We start from the raw sequence: 19,038 nt of genomic DNA, 5'->3' as shown, positions 1-19,038 counted from the left end.
AGACTCCAAGAACGCAAAATAAAATAAAAGAAATCGGTGTACGGTCAATGATCGTAGTTCGTACCAGGGACCGCTCACGCATTTCCGTCGTGTTGCACAAGTGAGCGCTGTTGCGTTGTTTTTTTTTTCTTTTCTGCTTGGTACCGTTGCCATGACAACGATACGAGGCAGCCGCTGGTTTCCCTCCAGCAGTTATGGGAGGAATTAGAACTGACGTCTGCATTGGCTGGACAATGGTATACACATATAGGAAGCTTTCTACACCTGCAGCGATACTCCAAGTACAGTGAGATCCACACGTTCCAGTGTTCCCTTTCATATTGAGCGGCCATGTACATGGAAAGCTTCGCATGGCACCGTAGAGCTCATCAACATTCCGTAGGCATTCTCTCTTTTGCTTGCGAGAAAGAGGGCACCCTTAGGTTGTGTGGACATTAGCGCCGCTTGAACAAAAGGAAAACGATCATTTACTTTCGACAGCAGACACATTAGACCGTGCCAGCGACGCGAAATATTTTTCGTCCGTAGACTGGCAAGGCTGCTTCTGGCAAATTAAAATCCACCAACAAGGCAAGAATGAGGGGCTAGTTGGTTATCGATTGCTCTTGGCTTGTCTACATTTTTCTTGCGTTTTTCATCATGTGTAACCAGCCTAGCGCGATCCCCTGCTCGGTGAAATCCATCAGAGGCGGAAACCTTGGCTTTTGTAAAGTCATGCAGTTCGGGCTTTGCCATGCAACTGCAACACTCCAGAGAGTTACCGACACACCTGTTGGCAGGGTTAAAGTGCTGGATTTACTCATCCACCTTGAAAACGTAGACGTCTAGGAAGCAAATGTCAAACACCACCTCAAAAGACTTGAGGCCATGCTAGACACGACTAAGTTGTTATGTACGACCTTCAAGCAGCAAAATTTACTTTTCCGTTATCAGGCGCCGCTGTTCTTCTGACGTATTTGTAGCGGAAGGTTGTGCACTTGGACCCTCGGAAGGCAGCTTCCATCATAAGTTTCTTGCAGCCGGCTGACAAGAAAGCTCAACGTGAGGTTCTTGGTGCACTGTGCCAACTACACTACAGCCTTGTGAAAGGCTTATTGAAGAGCGCCCATCTTCTCAAGAACCTTTCAAGAGTTTTGGCGCTTTTGTCGGCTTTTAACAATACCTAATCACAGACGAGCCGCACAAAGACGCCGGAGCTTTTAATGGAGGGTACTAGGATTTTTGTGCTCGACATAAGCAGGCCATCAAGAGCTGCTGTTCAAGAGCTGTTGTTTAAAAAGAAAAACTCGAAATTAAAGGAAAACAGATTACCTAAACACGGAACTCGGGCACGATACTCAAGAGAGCTCATAAAGAAACAGAGGTCTTCAGTGAAAACATATTGTTACGCCGCGTAGCGGCTTACTGAGGACTTGGAGGAAGAAGAATGAGGCGCGCGCAGACTGATCTGGGCTCTGAGCTGTTTGCGGCCAGCTGTGTTCCGTCCAGCCTTCACCTGTATAAAACCCATTTCATCCGCTACAACATATAGCCCTTCGCGTTTCTACAGTGGCGCCACGTGCGACGCGACGTATCACTTGGCATCGCACGCGGCGTGCAGCAATACAAACCACCTGACTGAAAGTGGTTTTGCAACCGCAACAGTAGCCTAGTAGTGTGAGCGTCCGCCTTGCATGCAGGAGGTGCGGGGTTCGATCCCCAGTGCCGCTGGTACCCACCAGTGATACAATAGGCAGAAGCCTTCTCTGCCTGGTGCACGGCTTCTTTATAGGGTGAAATCCTTGGGAAATAGGTCTTTGAGCTCAACTTGAGTAAAACTGTATAAACTTGTGCCATGGCGCTCTTCGGCCACAGATGCCCTTGCGCCATACAAATCCGTCATCAAAGTGGTTTTGTAGGGAAAAGTGTACTTCTATACGAGGATGGGCAGAAGTGATCTACACTTTCTGAAAGCACTTTGAAAGTCACAGGCTGTGACTTTGCCGCAGCCTTTCCGCCTTCTGCTTTTTCATCTCTTCCTTTCCTCCCTCACCTTTTTATCTCCTCATCCCTTTTCATTCCAGTTAATCTGCATGTCTCTCGTTTACAGGACAACCGGACCCTGCTCCTGCCGTGGCTGGTCTCCATCTCGTTAACCACTCTGTTGGACATCGTCGTTCTCTTTTACCTGACAGCCGAATCGGTGAGTGCACGTCGGCTGGGCAGCGCGCACTCGTGTTGGGTGCAAGCGAGGAAAGGGTGCTCGGGTGCCTAACCTCTCAAGCTATTTACTTAATACGGATGGATAAACGATCTTCTTCGTTAACACTGTTCCATTCTTTTGTCTGTTCGACTAGCTTCATTCTCGTTCGTAATTTATTTTATGCTGATGGCGTGCTCACAAACTTCACGGCGTGATGCTAGCGGCTACAGTACGACATAGGCTGTACGGTCGAAAGGAGGAGGTAATTTGAAGCCGTCAAAATCCGCTTCTAGGATTGAAGTGGTGGGGAAATCAATTTGTTGGAATCTCTCGGGGGTTCAGTTTGAAGTGTTTTTTTTTTTTGTCGACGCGTTCATAGTTTCATATTTTTCTTCTTTTGCTTTCATCGAAATGCTTTCCAAGAAATTCAGCACCGTGTAGTTTTGTACATGAAGTGGTTCAATAGTTCATAATATGAAGAAATTTTGTGCCTTGACGTTGTCGGCCGCTCGCCGTACCATATGCCTGTTCAAAGCTGTCGTATTGGACACCAGCTATGTATGTTCTATATGTTTTTATTATTGTTACTGAACTACTACTACTCTACGATGAGGTTACACGTTCTATGTAGTGGAGTAAACCGACGTTCTGGTGTTCTACAGGTCACACGGTGTTAGTAGGCTACAGGAGCGCCATTCATTAGCGAAGGTTGATCCAGACGTTATGTCCGTTTTGTCTCCCTTTTTATTTTATCCTTTTTGGGGAGGTTCGGGGGACTGGTCTGATGCTGAGAAGTACCCTGTCAACAGTTTTTCGCTGTTTATTTCATGAAACCTAATAACTTTCATGCTAGGCTTCCTTTCATTCTCCCATTTCGTCGGCATCCATCCTTGCTTGCCTTCATCGGGCCGCCTTTTTTGTAGGCGTCTCGGTTAGGACAGCGCCTCACAGTGGCAACAGCATGCACTCATCCCCGTCTCGTTCGACGTCCATTGTCCCCACGCGTGTCTGTGAGCGTTGTCACGCTATACCCTTAATGAAACACGCCGGCACCGACCGGTCGAGCACGGGCCCTTACGCCGCTCCGTCTCAAAGGGATTCCAACATTGGGGAACCTGATCCTTCCCTGGCTCAGAATGCCTCGGCTCGACTTTCTCCGGCCCAGGCAGCCGCGAGCAAATTGCTTTCCTTCCCCCGCTGATACCGTTCTCGCTCCGCGACTCGTCCGCTTATGCTCGGCTTGCTTCGTCCGTAAAAGAAAAGCCTTGGTGCTCCCGACAATGACCGCGTCGCCACTCATGTCGGTGCCTGCGCAGCCCACGCGTATATGCGAGCTCGGATGCACAGTTGCATCCACGACGGGCTTACGCAACGTGCTCAACTGACTGGGTAAGAAGGGCGCTTAATTTTGTGAGGTCGCTGCGCTTACGAAGACGATTTGAAAAGTAGAAACGTGAGACAAGGCAGCCCTGGGACGAAAAATTTGTGCTAAGGAGGGAGCATATTGACAATGCATGTCTTGTGTAAGAGTTATGTAATTCATCAGTGCACCAACGCTGGCCAATCGTAGCCAATAAGGCGATAGCGAAATATTAATAACCAACCTCAAAGACGCCAAGCGGTTGTGAACCCCGCTTACTCAAGGCAGGTTTTGTTTGCTTCGTTCCAGACTTGTGTGGCTACCGGCTAGCTGGTTTCTTGAAACGCATAGCTGTCTATACGTTCTCCTTCAAGTTCTGCTAACGATTGACCGGAGCCTTGTCTATTCAGCTGGCGAACACAGTAAAAGCAGCTTTGCGGACATGGCTTTAAAACTACGGCTTTTAGTTAACAACTGCATCGAGAAAAATTTTCTGTCTTGAGAGCCGGTAATCCTCTAGAACAGTTAATCCTCGAAGTGATCTATTTTACGCCGAGATGTGGAGTTAGCCGTAACGAAACAAGGGGAGAGGAATGAAACGCAGCAAGTATTGAAAGTACTATAGGTTAGGTTGGCAGAGTAGTAGTTAAGGGTGTCTTGCGTCTACATACATCGAACTACAACATGCGTTCATCAAACCCAGATATATTTGGTAAGTACTCAGCGAGTGCCAATTGTCGCATTTCAATTCGCATCTTCACTCACAAGTGTCACACTGGTTAGCTGATTTGCTTTAAGAGACCTTGGAAGCGGAAGAGACAGTCCGGTTTCGCTGCTTTTGCCTGAAAGCAAAATCTTGGAGAGTCGAATTTTCTCCAGTTACCCCTAAAACGTATACTTTTGTTGAAAAGAACGACCATTAGTTAGCACCTATTCTTCTGACCTTAGTTACAGAGATGTAACCGTACAGCGTTTATCATTTTGTTTCTATATTTATTTATTTTTTTCGAACCACTACATGGGCTGCCTGCCCTCGCCAACTTAAGGGTGGAGGTTACTCAACCAGACTCCCATCCTCTGAGGACCAGTTGTTCCCATGTAGCGCTACGCCTATATGGGCCATGTAGCGCTACGCCTATATGGTAGCATACGCCTATATGGGAGTAAGAAAGGAGTAAAGTTGTTCTCTAGCGTACACCCTTTTTTAAAGTGTGTGCGCTAGAGGACAACTTTACTCCATGTTACTTCTTTCTGTTTAGGGTGTCGGTGCGCTTTCACCGCAATCTTCCGCTTCGTACTCTGAGCGTTTCAACCATGAAAGGCAAGAGAAAGGAACTGAGTGAAGAACAGCGACACGGTTGTCGAGGACGGGAGCGCTATTTCGGAGCTCCTTCGTCGCCAGAAAAGCCTCGCCCTTTATGCAAAATTTCCAAGACCTCGTTCACGTGTCAGTTCGCATTAAAACGCGCATCCTGGAACACGCCTTCCCCTTCTTACTCCGAGAAGGGGTCCCTACGGCACTTGGAGGCTGCGCGTTGGCACGGAAGCGCTCGGCAAGCATTCATCTTGTTCCGCGGGGCTTGCTCGTGCGCGCTTGGAAGTCTGGGACCCCTGCAGCCACTAACGATTATCTTCAACGTCGACTAAACGCCGCTGGCTTCAACACTGCTTCGCTTTCTCTCTCTCTCGCTCTCTCTCTCACACTTTCTTTATTAAAAACTGCCTCGCGCAGACATGCCCCTTGCCCTGTGTGAAGCCCAGAGTGCAATTTGAAAAGTGGGGCAGCGTTTGATGTTCTTCGAAGTTAAAAAACAAAAAAGGTGCTTCGCGACTAGTGCGCAACCGCCAACTTTGACTGACTGGAACTTCTTGAAGTATGCACAACGCTTTCTAACAGCCCTTTGTATAGTCCAGTGACCAAGGGCTGAAAGCTCTTGATAATTTTTTTTTTTTTTTTCAGAAAGTAGGAAGCAATTACAACATGTCAAGGAGGAGTAATGCCTTTTTTTGCGCTTTCTTTCACCAGCAAGTGGACCGCATTTATGACCCGATTTAAACAAATTTTACTCCAATCAAGATTTCTTAATATAAGTATTTTGACGCTTCTTTTTCGTCACAAATTAGGTCTACCAGTGAAGTGCAGCGAGCTCTATCCAGATTTCTTCTTAACGTATTTTGGACACGGCAACATTTAGTGTAGAGGAACTTTTGCATTATATTTAGCAAGTAATCTTGTGTACACTGAAGCATCGGAATTTCTGGTCTATTTAGTATGCTTGAGTTCGCCCAAAAACATTGCTGTGAAGTGTTTGTACGGCGAAAATAACATAAAAAGGTGCGAGGTAAAAAAAGTCAAGATTGACAAAGACAGTAGTTTGTTAAAACCACATTTTGACTCTAGGCGACTTAATTAAAACGAATATGATCATTTTTTTTACAATCATTCTTTTTTTCTTTCGTTCATTTCTAGTAGGTCACGTATTTCTGTCTATAAACACTGCAAAATATTTTTGGGCACATCATGAACGCGCAACCCAGTCGAAAAACAGCAGAAAATATTCTGTCGTTGCAACAGATTCTTTGTAATAAGGGAATAATTGTTCACTGTAATCCAGCCAAGCGCAGGCATACGGCTACAAAGGAAATTATTTTTCTTTTTTTTTTTAACTTCGAATTTTCTGAGAATGCTGTACGAGTATAGCTTTCCATTGTAGCTGTATGGCTGCGCTCGGGTGGATGCCAATGAGTAAATACTCCCTTATTACAAAGTTACTCCGCCTTGGGGGATTCCTCTAAACAGTTGTTCAAAACAGATTTTTTGTACTGTTTTTAGTCGTGAACTTATAAAAACAACAGAAATGTTTGTAGGTGCAGCAGAACTTTTGCAGTTTTGTGCACTCGCTTGTTGCAGCGACATAACTATAGAAAAATACTGCACAACTACAGCAAAATCTGACGTTACGACAAAACGACAAAGCGTTTTGCCATATTTTGGGTTCTTCTTCTGGCCTGACCAGTTCCTTTTGAAAAAGCTGCTTCTATTTCAAAAGCAACAAAGTACACGTGGCTCAAATTTTCCAAAGAAAAAAAAGAGAACAAGAAAGACATCCTGCAGCTCTGCTGAAATACTCTAAACTCCTATGATAAACTGCTTCTCTAAATTGCATAACCAGCAAGTCTCCAATCTATAGTTTAACGTTACATTCTTTGTGACCCTTAACGCCAAAGCCTCGTTTTAGTTCTGTTTTTGCTAATAATCGAAGAGCACATAAATACCGGCACGTGAAGCGGGTTCTGTGTTCACTGAGAGCAGTTAATACACATGTACTAACAATGATCTATCGGGCTTTAAAACGGCGTTTAAACTCTTCCTGAACTTGGTGAACCAACTATTTCAGTCCTAGGACCATGTTCCGATGAACATCTGAGCCATTTTTAGCTGCTCTACATGTGCACTGAAAAACTTGCTATATTTATTCTAAAATCGCTTCCCGTGTCCGAAAATTCTTCATATCAATGCTCTCTTTTCGCTCTTATGTGATGCCATTTAGACTAGTATCGCGTCATGACAGTGCGATCCGGCAGCTGCTACATGGATGCGCTGTACAGACAGCTTCATCCCGGTCGGCACAAAACCAGCTAAATGTGCCATTACAGCTAGAACTGTGAAAAAAAAAATGCCTCCCGGAAGAAGAACCCAGTTCTTTTGAGATGCAGCTCCAAGCACTAAAACTATGCCACGCCTGCTGAGGGCTTGTGATATACTGGGCTTGTCATTTGTTACTTTACGCAACTAGAGCCGTACCACTACTACTATTATTTGTTGTTGTGCGTGGCATATGAAACATCCCCTTTCTAGACAAAAAGTTTACTGGTGTTATATTTTGATCACCGTGTAATAACAATGTTTTATGATTTTTTTTATCGTTTGTAGCAGGATGATGTTGCCGCTTACGTTCCTCCTTCACTGCGGCTCACCGTTTGACTGAAGTGCTGTCAATCATCAACCGAACAGCGGGGTCAGCTTACGGATACCGAATCGAGTATCCCCCTAGTCGATTCGGAGAACGAATGAAATAGGTCATGTTAAAAATTATTCGAAACGAATCGAATACGTATTCTGGAGTTTTCTAATACTTTTCACACAGGTGGTACAAAGCTCAAATGAAGCACAACCGTAGTTTTCTTCTACGACTGTTCCAAAAACAGGGTCCACTCTGATGCCGCACAACATACTCCAGCGACCATTCTGAGCTGAGGGTTCAGCGCAAGGACTCAGTCTATTCGAGTCGCAAAATCGGACGACGCAAGAGGCCGAACGCAGGTTCAGCAAACCATACTTCGCGCCAGATCTCGAAGGCCATGGCTTATATGTATCTCTCACACCCTCTCATCTCCTGAGAGGTGGAAGATTTTTCTCAGTCGTCATCAGTAGCAGAAAGCTAATTTTTCTTTGAACATGATATGACGGTCATGGAGTTAATATATTGACTTCTTGTTGCATAAACCCCTAGTCAAGGTTGTTTCGCGTCTATTTCATCTATAGTTTTATATCCATAAGTTATAGCCCCTAGAACAGCGCCACCGCTAGCGCTTCCCTCTTTCGTGCTATTATTCATTTCGTGCGAGTGTTCGTGCAAATAGCGAATATTCAAAATATTGGGTTAATATTCGATTCGTTTTCATGACTGTTCGATTCGTATTCGATTCGGTTTTTAGCAAAGCTATTCGTTTTCAATTCTGTAACGAAGCTACACTACACCGATTCGTTTCTGCTTCTAAAAAAAAAAAAAAACGCTATTCGCACGCCTCTAGGAGTTATGTATACCCCGATAGCAACAACAGTTCTAGACCGCTGCATGCGACCAACTGTAATTTTCTTTATTTTCGCCCTTATTCACAGGCTCATGACAGCAAATTTCAACCAATAAGTTTTTTCATCACGCTATATACTTTGTTCCATTACTCGGCGAGCCCCTCCACTCATGCGCTGCTGTTGTGTCGCGAAACGCCACGGGGAAGACATTAGTTACAGCAGACGCTGACAACCGGGCAAATTGAGTTAGATGTACATACCTTCTACGCGGCATGTATCTCCACGAGCCAAAGCCATGCTGTTGTTGTTCTCCAGGCGTACAGTGGCATGAACTCACACTGAAAATCCACATATGCAAAACTTTTTTTTCAGCATTCTTTTTTTCTGCGCGGTCTTCGTGGATCGCAAAGAGAGCAGCGTGACTCCAGAAGGAAAGAAAAGAAAGATGCCGAGCAGTTTGGCTTCCGGGTTCTGTCGGCACAAACACGTGTCCCATTCGGATGATTGCAGCAGGCCGCATCCGAAGGCTGCTTGCGAAAGCTATGGCCGCCATATGCGCCCTTTGTCGGGTGGCCGCAACTCCCCTCGCGGGCGATCAAACTTGAAGCCCCCGCACACACACGTGCGCTCACTGGCGGACTGGTTTCGTTCGCTGGTTTCGGCGAGCTCGAGCGAAAATTCCATTTCATTCGAGCATCTTCGTTCTCTTTCATTCGCGATATCTTCGCGCATGCCTCGTTTCTTTTTTTTCTTATTCTTTTTTGCCTTTGAAAGCAGAAGTGCATCTAGATCGCGGTAGTTTCGAAATCTATTCCAAAACGAACTGAGGGGATGAAGCAGCTATTCGCGGAAAGTGTGATAGCGCCAGATTAAATTTGAATGCGAACAAAACCAGGGCACCATGGAGAGATTCGTCTGGAGATAGGCTCTAGGCAAGATAAGTTCGAGATGGGCTATTTCGCGCTACGCCGCCCGCTCACATGCGAGCTCGTTGTCAAGTCCATTTGGTTTAGCTTGACTGTTATTTTCTGCTTGGCGTGCTAACGCGTGTGATTGCTTTCTCTCTTTTTCATTTCTTCTATTTCAGGACTTCAACCCTTTCATCGCTGTCCTCTTCATCACTGATGTTTTCATCGTCGTCTTGAACGTAAGTAGACGACTTTTTCGGGTCAGTATCAAGAGGCACGTTCCAGCGATTCGTGACGTTCAATTACCCTCAAAATTTGTTATACAACTACTGTGTTAAAATTGAACAACTATCCTCCAAACTATTCTTGTGGGTATAGTAATTGCGAAAGTGTGTGATGCAAGCGTTTGCCAAAGCTTTCATCTGCGCCGACTTGTGACGATGGAGTGTGATTTAAATCGACGAAGAACTAAAAGCAACAACAAAACGTCAGTTTAAGCATTGTTCTTGCGAGTGCTATATGAGATGGAGCTTAAAGTATCAAAGCAGTAAATAACAGCAGTTCTGAGCTCAATTTCACGCTGGTGACCGTGCACAGACCCAAGAAGATTCCTTCGTGGGGTTGCAACACCACGCGAGCAGCTTCGAAAACCGCGACGCTTTGAAACGTATGCGGCTTATGTTTCGCAAGGTCCATCCTGTTTGTCTTTTGGTTTTGAAGCCCGATACAAATTTCATTCTTCATCCACCTCGATGAGATAATAAAGATGTGTGCTTTTTCGCTAGCTCGGAAACAGTCGGCGCTGTAGGGCGTATATTCATTCGCAGTCGCCCAAACACTGCAGTTAAGCTTCTTGCTGTCGCAACGCTGAGTGGTTTCAGTGGAGCACATGGGTACTCCGTAGTCACGAAAAAAAAAAAACGCGACTCAAAGTACGTATCGTGCGCTTACTTCTCGCACGAAGGAAGCCGAAACGGATGAAATAAAGGCAACAACGATGTCTTAGGATGCAATCCTCCATAGCTTCGGGAGCCAAAATAGGCTTTTTCTCCGCTCCCTCGAAGTATAAACACACACATCACTTTGTTCGCAGGCTCGTTATTTTACCCGTGCCTTCTTGCGTATTTTAGACGGTTACGCATTTATTTATTTATTTATTTCGTGCGGTTATTATGCTGCCTGTCCAAAACGTCTAGACATCTTCTTATTTAACTATTTTTTTTATTTTCGCGTCTCCAGAAAGGATACCTAAGAAGAAAAGCCTGCGATAGCGTGTCAGTCGCCTTTTTCCTGATGTGCCTTAAGTTCGCAGCACTATTGAAAACGGTCCGCCTTGCTTCGCGCAAGCGAAATTCAATTCAACGATACATTGAATACGTAGAGAAAGTTAAGGCCTGCGAGAGATCTCAGCAACCGCCAAACGCAGTGTTCTTGAAGAACTTTAAACAAGAGGTATATACCGTTAATGCTTGCTAGATACACTTTCCCAATATGCTATTCGCACGAACGTTATTTTACTGAGCCTTACATTTTGTGTCAAAAAAAAAAGAAACACGATGTACAGAGCGAAGTCTTGCACTGACTAGCTTTTTGTTCTCGTGGAGAGTTTTTCAGAAAACGTTCAACTCAGTCCTCTTTTCAGGTATATGCCACACAAAGGCAAGGGGAATATTTTATCGCGTTCTCTCTCAGCCGTCTATCATACGAAAATTTGCGTATAATGTTGTGCTCGGAACAGGGACCATTCCTTAGAAAGAAGACCTTGCGAATAATTTTTTTGTGTGCAAAATGGCAAAATGATCACCGCGTGGAGCTTCAGACGCAAAACAGTGAACGCGACTGCATTAAATAGGGTCATTAGCAGCGTACCTCAATAAGCAAAATTTGTTAAGCAGACCTTGTAAGGTGGAATGTGCTTCTGCTTCAAAAGAAGTTAGAACTAAATGAACTGCGGAGACATGAAACACCGTTTATTCCTGGGGAATTCCCGATAGAGGAAAGCAAATGGAGCATTGAAATGATCTAGAGGAGCATTACACCCTGTACAAAAGAGCAAGGTACCGTCTCACACGCGAAACATCATACAAAACAATTCTTCAAGAGACCATATCACGTTCTCGTGTTTTTACTTTATATAGTATACGTAAAGAACCTATACGCTACAAGCCTGAATGTCGATCGAAGCCTAACAGAAAACCTAGTGAGCGCAGGGATAAGCTTTGATTTGTGCGCGCAGCGCCACCATGGCGCAATTTTCTCGAGCATATCTGGGGGAACGTGGGTCTGTGCTCTATCGAAGCCCCGCTCAGCGTTCTTCTGCGAGTGTACATACCTGTGTCAGGCTGTTTCTGCTCACCAAAACGGGGACCGCTGTCTGCCAGGCGCACTTGTATTACAATTTATAAGCTGATCTCGGTTTTCCTTGTGACTAGTATGACTGGGCAGTAAATTCTAGGCCCCTCCCTTTGTAAAAATGGTCCAGAGACTGTCTGTAGACTCGTAGTTCTCGTAGCGAGACATTTGCCCCTGACTTAGATTATGTCGTTGTGGGCTCTACGACACAGGCCTTAGACGGTGCCAGTACCTTAGATACAACTTTCTAGACTAACATATGACATGTCTGAAACGGTGTACATCAGGGCTTCGCAATATTGAGCACCGCCAGACATTGTTCTTCTAGTCAACCGCTTTCAGTTCAGACTGAACCCTGAAGTCTGTGTTTCAGAAATATTTTGAGCCCGTACTCCCACGAGTTTCAGTGCATTTATTCTTTTCTTATACCTCTCGCCTATATTTCCAGCCGTTTGTTTCAGTTCTTGCATTATTCAACGCGCATTAAATATTCAGTTCTGTTGTTTGCCTTCATTGATATGCAGCCGCCTCGGGCCGAAATCTCTCCCACGTCTCGACGCTCGGGACTACAGAAAGCCTTTCGGGCGCAGTATTCACGCACGGCATTGAGCAGAGCTTCGCGGTTGTTTCGCCTGGCACCCTTCAGCGTTTCATTTTCTCTCTTCCTTCTCTTTTCAGGTATACTGTTTGCTGTGCGTGTCTTCGCAGTACCAGGAGTACCGGCATAACCGAGGCAGAACGGTACGCTTTCTTGGAGAGGTAGGCATGTCAAAAAAGCGCCGACAACAAAACGTCGCCCCCAAGGCGGCGTGTAGCGGCGCTTAGCTGTCAGCTCGCAGCATGAGAGCCTCCTCAAACCCGAGAAGCTTTATCGAAGGGGAATGAAAGCAATGGCGCAGATGTCTTGAACAGCAGAAGAAGAGGGCTTTGTCAAAATGCCTCCAATGCTTGATGTACCCGAAACAGCAAAGAGCAGTAGTGCACATAGCAGTGTAACAGCGTAGCGTAGTAGTGTAGAGCCAATTGGCTCTACATAGTAATGTGGAGCCAATTCCGGAACCATTTTGTCTCACACACAACAATCGTGTATATCTGCTGATTTACACCAGCCGGTCCTGCGTAGTAACAGCCATGGTAGCATTTCCTCATACCCATAAAAACCCTGCCTTAACAATTAATTGCACATGCACCCAACGTTTTTGTAGATTGCCTCACCTTCGCCTGTCCAAAAAATGCGAGAAATTTATTAATCCATTGAGCTAGGAATCAGTATTCAGCAGGCGCATTGCCGAGCTAAAAAGGTGACTTCCTCTTTCAGATTTAGTTCAGCTTATTGTCCAGCCTTAATTTCATGTAATTAGAAACAGTTAATAAAAGCTATCTTTTGTGAAAATTCATTACCATCGAAGCCACTTGCAGATTTTATGTAACCTGCTCACAGCAATAATCTTTGGAACACGACATCATCTCGAGACCGGAAGTAAGACAGCGCACGGATCTGAAAGCACGAGTATTCAAATATTTCACAAGCTGTAGCATGGTCAAAAAAAAAAAGAAAGCTTAAGGCTATTTGATAAGTACCCGTGATTGCTACCTTAGGGTACATTAAAGAGAAAAATCATAGATTTTAGAAATCAACGAGCTTAAGAGGGTCGAATGTGTGAAACTTGCAGGTAAAGCATGCGAAGTCTTTTTGGGCTAGCACTTTAAATAGTGAAGTAATCGCCGATTAAAATCCGGACGCCCTTCAAGCTTCTCCGCAGCGCACAGTGCAAGTGGGCGCTGTGCGCTGTGCGCAAAAAACCAACGCCACCGAAGGCGAACCCTGCCGAGAGTTGTTTGGCAGCGTTTAACGAGTCAGGGCAGGGTGTGGCTAACGACAGCGGTAATTTGAAATCCTACCTTCCGTGATGTCACACTGAGTTTTTTCGCACTCCTTTGGTGCATTGCGGAGAAGTGCGAAATTCAATTGTCGATTACGTCACTATTTTAAATGCTACTGCAAAAACACTTGGCATGCTTTACCTACAGCCTATATAGATTTGAATCCTTGAATATCGCGAAATTCTCAAAAAAGTGATGCAGCTGCCCTTTAAGACTGGCGTATCAACAAGCACTACGCAGGCAGCGGTTTATGTTTCTTTTGCTTAAATTTATGCAAGGTGCAGCACATACTAACCTGGCGAAGAACTTAACTTTTATTTTTATTTTTTGCAACAGACACCATAACCCTTTGCACTCAGTAGAAAAAAAACTGCATGAACTGCATGAGAAGGACCTGAATGCACTCTCTCTCTCTCTCTCTCTCTCTCTCTCTCTCTCTCTCTCTCTCTCTGTAACCACCTCTTGAGTTGTATGCAGCTGTCTTTTCATCTTATGTTTATCGAAGTACTAGATATTTCTATTTAAAGTATCAAACCACTGTGTAGGCTGCCTTATAGGACATGCACCTGGACTAAATGTGCTGAACCCTACTCAGATCTTTACGAAAACGCGCTGTGATTAACGGACGTCCTGTGCGCCATGAGCGCACAGGACTTAGTGCTCAAAAATACCGAACACGGTTTTGATTCCTTGCACTACGAATTCAAGTGTGAAGAACTACAGCTCCAATAAACACAAATGCTAAGGGCCCAAGGGGGCTCACAGATTTTCTAAGATAATTGCGGATAACAAGAGAGAAACAAGTGTGCAATATAAAGCATTTACATTTCCCCTGCATGGTTACCGGTAAAGAAGGTAGCAAAGTAAGGAAACACGTGGCGATGTGCGTCTGAGAAAACCGTGGCCTGAAAAGAAATTTGGTAGTAGACGAGAGAGTTAAGTAAGATTTTGGCAGTGATCCCTACTCAGCGTGAGCTTGAAATTTAATGAGGGCTTAGTTAAATCTATTCTTCGCCGAGGAATTTCAATGGCGATGTAGGAATCCGGAGTAGTTTAGCTCATCTCGTTGGGCATGTACCGTAGACTAAGATGCATGCGCAGTTTTCCCAGTTTGCTCTTCAAAGCTGGCAGAAGAGTAGCTTGCTTCACTGCGGTCCGTCCCCTGACAGTTCCCGGACAACATGAAGAGGTCCGCTTGCCGGAAGCACGCCGACGCCGAGGGAAAGTTCTCCCCGACCAAGCCTTCAGTGTTCATCGCCGACGACATGGTCTCCTCGTCGATCACCAAGCTCAGCACCAGCACAACGCGCCGATCCTCTGGTGAGTCGATTGGCCCACCTTTTCGCTAACCTCTCTTTACCGTCGTGCACAAAGAGCGAGTCACTTCTAATGTGTAATTCTATAAAGTGGGGTCTATCATCTTGGGCTGTCAAGCAAGACGCTAAAAAGTTCAACATCTGCGAGGAAGTTAGAGAGCAGAATACGCGAAGACTGAATCATTCGGTGCAACGAACTTTCGTGCAATGTAGCTTAGTACCCAAAAAGCATTACCACTGTAGCGTAATTTGCACATTGTGAGGATATTAGAATAACTGCCAAACTTTAAAACCTTCTCGTTTCCTCAATGACGTATTTGCTCGCAATCAACTTTTTGTCTCCCTGTGAATCTCACCTACAGTGCAGTGGACCTCACTAACTTTAACGGTTGGTTGGTTGGTTTATGGGGTTTAACGTCCCAAAGCGACTAAGGCTATGAGAGACGCCGTAGTGGAGGGCTTCGGAAATTTCGATCACCTGGGGTTCTTTTACGTGCACTGACATCGCACAGTACACGGGCCTCTGGAATTTCTCTTCCAAAGAAATTCAACCGCCGCGGCCGCGGTCGAACCCGCGTCTTTCGGGTCAGCAGTCGAGCACCATAACCACTGAGCCACCGCGGCTATAATTAATTAATTATAATTAATTATTGAGCTTCTTTCTCTTTTTCTTATTGAAAAGCGTATGTTCTCGCTCATTTCTAGCGCAGTCTTGAACCAAAGAAATGCTAAAAATTAAAAGCAAAAACAGCAATAAGTCCTACTACTGGCGCAGCGCTTTGGCACTTCGTTTGTCGAAAGCAAAGCGAGTTCTCAGAACATGCGCGCCTTGTTGTTTTTACTAGCCTGGCAGACTATAACTTTCGTCGTCGGCTTATATGTGTAGGCAAATAGAGCGAAGGACATGAAAAACGAGACACGCAAGAAGTGATCGCATGGGAAAGCTCGCATTTGTAATTGCAATATAGCGACGACATAACTAGAATAAAGAATAAAAATAAAAACTTCTGTTTTCAAGCGCTTTCTTGTAGGACAGCGTTATGAAACAGGCTAAATAATATCAACCACTCTAAACGCATCGCTGTTGCGAGCAATGATCTTAACCATGTCCGATATCCCGAGGATCACAGATCGCATAAACCCAGGTTGTTTACCTGAAGTTTCTTCTTTGCGAGAGTGGCTTCTTCGCAGACGTAACTCGCCGGTGTAGTAACCCGGAAGTCGCTGCCATGTTACCTAGTGCATGCAGCCTCAGTGCCTTGTAGCGTTTAGTTGACAGACGCTTTCGTAATAGTGTCCAATCGCGAACTCTCAGCCTAATCCAAAAGCAAAAAGCGCTCTGATTGCAAATGGCTAAAAACTGTTAGCATTCTTGCTGTTGTCGCAAAGTGCTGAGCAAACTATAAAGCTCATATCATTGGCAGCCGAAGCCATTTGAAAAAATAAATATAAATTGCGGACGATTACATTATGTCCTAATGCGAAATTTGAGCGCAGCTCATCAGCTGTTCCAGGTTTTCGATAGATTGAGGATAAGAGTTCGAGAAAGACATGTGGCAAATCAAGTGGCAAACGGCGGCGGCTATGCGTTTCGGCTTGGGCTTTCGGGAGAAATGGCGCCAGGAGCGCGTGCAGCTGGAGCAGCGCGCTGCCCCGGCTGCGGAGCTGGTTACGAGGGACAACGGCGACGCCGCGAAACGCAGGAACGGGCGCCAAAGAGCTGCGCTTTAAAACGTGATAGGGTTATAACGTGGCTAAACCGGGTAGAGGTGCGAAAGCCTATGTTTAGCCTGGTTGTCTCATGGTTTTGCTTTGCTGGGTTGTCAACACGTCTGGCGACGATATTAGACTCGGGTTAAGCTCTGATCGAGGTTAAGCTGATCTGGTCTGTTCGCGCCGCTGGTAGAAGTTGATGAAGACGACGACTTGCAGTGCACAGAGCGAAAGTGTGTTGCAGTTTAACACGGGCGTGATTGGCTGCGGCAATCGCATAGTGCTCTCGTGCAGTTGCCAGCAAAGCTGATATTTTCGGGCCGCCGCGGACTCGAAACCCAATCGCGGCAATATTTGTTTTATTTCTGCATGGGCTGTTGCTGCGCTAGGTTTTGCGAAGATCCGCTTCAAGGTCAAGCTTCACACAAACTCGGTTATCTGGTTAGACCTCATGAGGTAGTGCTTTCGCACCGAAATGCGGGAAATAGAACACGGATGGTCATGCCATCGGCAGCAAATGACCTCACGCCGACATAGTGACTCCATATCACGTCACGTTCACTTGGAAAGTGATGCTGATACGGATGTAATTTCAGTGTCAGTAGAAAGCTTAGCTAAATTCACCTCATGCCCTCCCTTTGCTTTGGGGAATCGTGAATTCCCCTCATGGTGAATTCACGATTCCCCAAAGCAAAGCGAGGGCTTGGCGGTAGACAATTAAAATAATTATTGAACATGTCATTCCTTGACTAGGTTTGTTGTACGTAAACCTTTCAGGCGCAACGTTACTTGACCGAGCCAGGATGCCTTTTACATGTAGCAGAGCAACCGTAAATCGCCTCAGCACAGACGCTGCTAAAACAACCGCTTATGCGGAGTATGTGTTTCCTTGGGCCTCAGATGCAAAGTAACCGAAGACCTGTTTCCTCCGAAATCGCCATTTGGGATCACAACTTACCGCACAAGATTGCGCTAATGACAAGGTTTGTGAATTCGCTTGCCCTCTTACTACTGCGTCTGCACAGCAGCTAATCTTTAGACTCATTTGCGGCAGGTCTAGGTGCCCGTAACCCGTATCTCTGGCGGTGTTTGTTCAACGTGTAGAAAAGTGTTAGATGACAAATAATGCGAAAGCAGTAAGGACACATAATCAGCTTGCCATAGTGCCTTATAATTTTCTTACCTTCTCTCACAACCATGGCACGCAGCGCAGCAACGCCCTAACTTCGCATAACGTAAAGTCCTCCCGTGAAGGCAGCGCCATTCTTTCATGTTGCCACCACACTGCAGTCGAGTACAACTTAAAAAAAAACAGTAGTTGTTAACATTGAGCCATAATCCGTGGCGTCCTGTATTACTCAGCTAGCCAATCCCAATAGCAAAGGAAATAAGCTTTTTAATGTTTGATTTTGTTATACAAGCCAGGCATCAGAATTCTGGACCTTATAATTTCTTCTTGTGATTATTTTCTTGTTGAAATAACAAGAAAATTTTTAACAACGGACTTCTACTTTGTCATACAGGAATTCTGTACGGTGGTCCTGCATGTAGGCGGAGCTTCAATGCAAACTTAAGTTCTATCTGACTGCAGTCCTTTTAACACTTAAACCGCAGTTTTTCTCCCTTCTCCGTCTATGATTGGCTCAGTGTGGCCGCGCGACACACTGCGTGATCACAAGGGTGAGCATACTAGCGCATGCGCAGACACGGCCGTGTCGCAGCCAACTGCATTAACAACTGTACAAGTAATAGCAAAATCAGTGCAATAAAGTTTTACATGAAAAACTGATTGCAAGCCAGAAGCTGAACAATGGAAAAGCTTTGCTTTTTTTATGCGCTGATGACTTTTGACAATTTTGGTGGCACGTTCATGCAGTGAAAGCCAAGGCGGTATGAGAAAGAATCCTGCGGGAAAGAGGGCATCCCGCTACTTTCTCAGTAAGAAGGAACCTCGACTAAAGAACCACTACATGCATTTTCGATGCTTTTATTACCCGTCAATGCATTGGGGGTAAAAAGCACCGTCAGTGTTCGAAGGCGGACCGTCATTGTTATCCGCATCATGTCTGAAGTACTTTGGCTATTATACACACCTCTCGCAGAAGGATTCTTCGGAAAGCAGAGAATTATTGACAAGCTACGATCAGAGAACACTGGGATACACCGAGGTGTTCTCGGACATCGCGGTTTCTTTCTGTGTAGCCGCTTTCTCTGAGCGCTTGTCACGACAGAATGAGCAGCGGTAAACTATGGCTCAAGTCGCCGCTGCGGTAAACATAAAGGGGGCCTGTCAGCGTCACTCACTGTCTGGTGTTCACTTCGTGTGCGAGACACAGTTGCCGCCTACTTGCGTGGGGAGCATCACAATGCCTGTCACTGTCCAGGCGCGCACAAGAATGGACAGCGCGTTATTGTAGTCCACACTGTGCTCCCGTTTTTTATATTGCCTTTGCACAATGCACTTGCCAGTGCGGCAAGTGGTCGGAGCGAGACATGCTTGAACATTC

At 45.5% G+C, this 19,038-nt stretch overlaps 1 protein-coding gene across 2 annotated transcripts in view; it reads left to right on the top strand.

Moving 5' to 3' along the window:
* Positions 1 to 19,038, top strand: part of LOC149372236 (uncharacterized) — a 223,121-nt gene that overhangs the window by 165,944 nt on the left and 38,139 nt on the right. Inside the window, exons 4-7 of one of the 2 annotated variants that reach the window (XM_089586010.1) lie at positions 2,090 to 2,182; positions 9,446 to 9,505; positions 12,297 to 12,359; positions 14,672 to 14,822. In XM_089586010.1, coding sequence (XP_089442136.1) covers positions 2,090 to 2,182; positions 9,446 to 9,505; positions 12,297 to 12,359; positions 14,672 to 14,822 — 367 coding nt within the window. Of the gene's footprint in view, positions 1 to 2,089; positions 2,183 to 9,445; positions 9,506 to 12,296; positions 12,378 to 14,671; positions 14,823 to 19,038 lie in introns of both variants that reach the window. The other variant, XM_089586007.1, reaches the window with a different exon arrangement.

The sequence above is a fragment of the Amblyomma mixtum genome, chromosome 1 (assembly GCF_055824585.1).
Source record: "Amblyomma mixtum isolate Tamu chromosome 1, ASM5582458v1, whole genome shotgun sequence".
Taxonomy (NCBI): domain Eukaryota; kingdom Metazoa; phylum Arthropoda; class Arachnida; order Ixodida; family Ixodidae; genus Amblyomma; species Amblyomma mixtum.
Note: the sequence above shows the minus strand (reverse complement) of the source record. Positions and strands in the feature narration are given on the sequence as shown.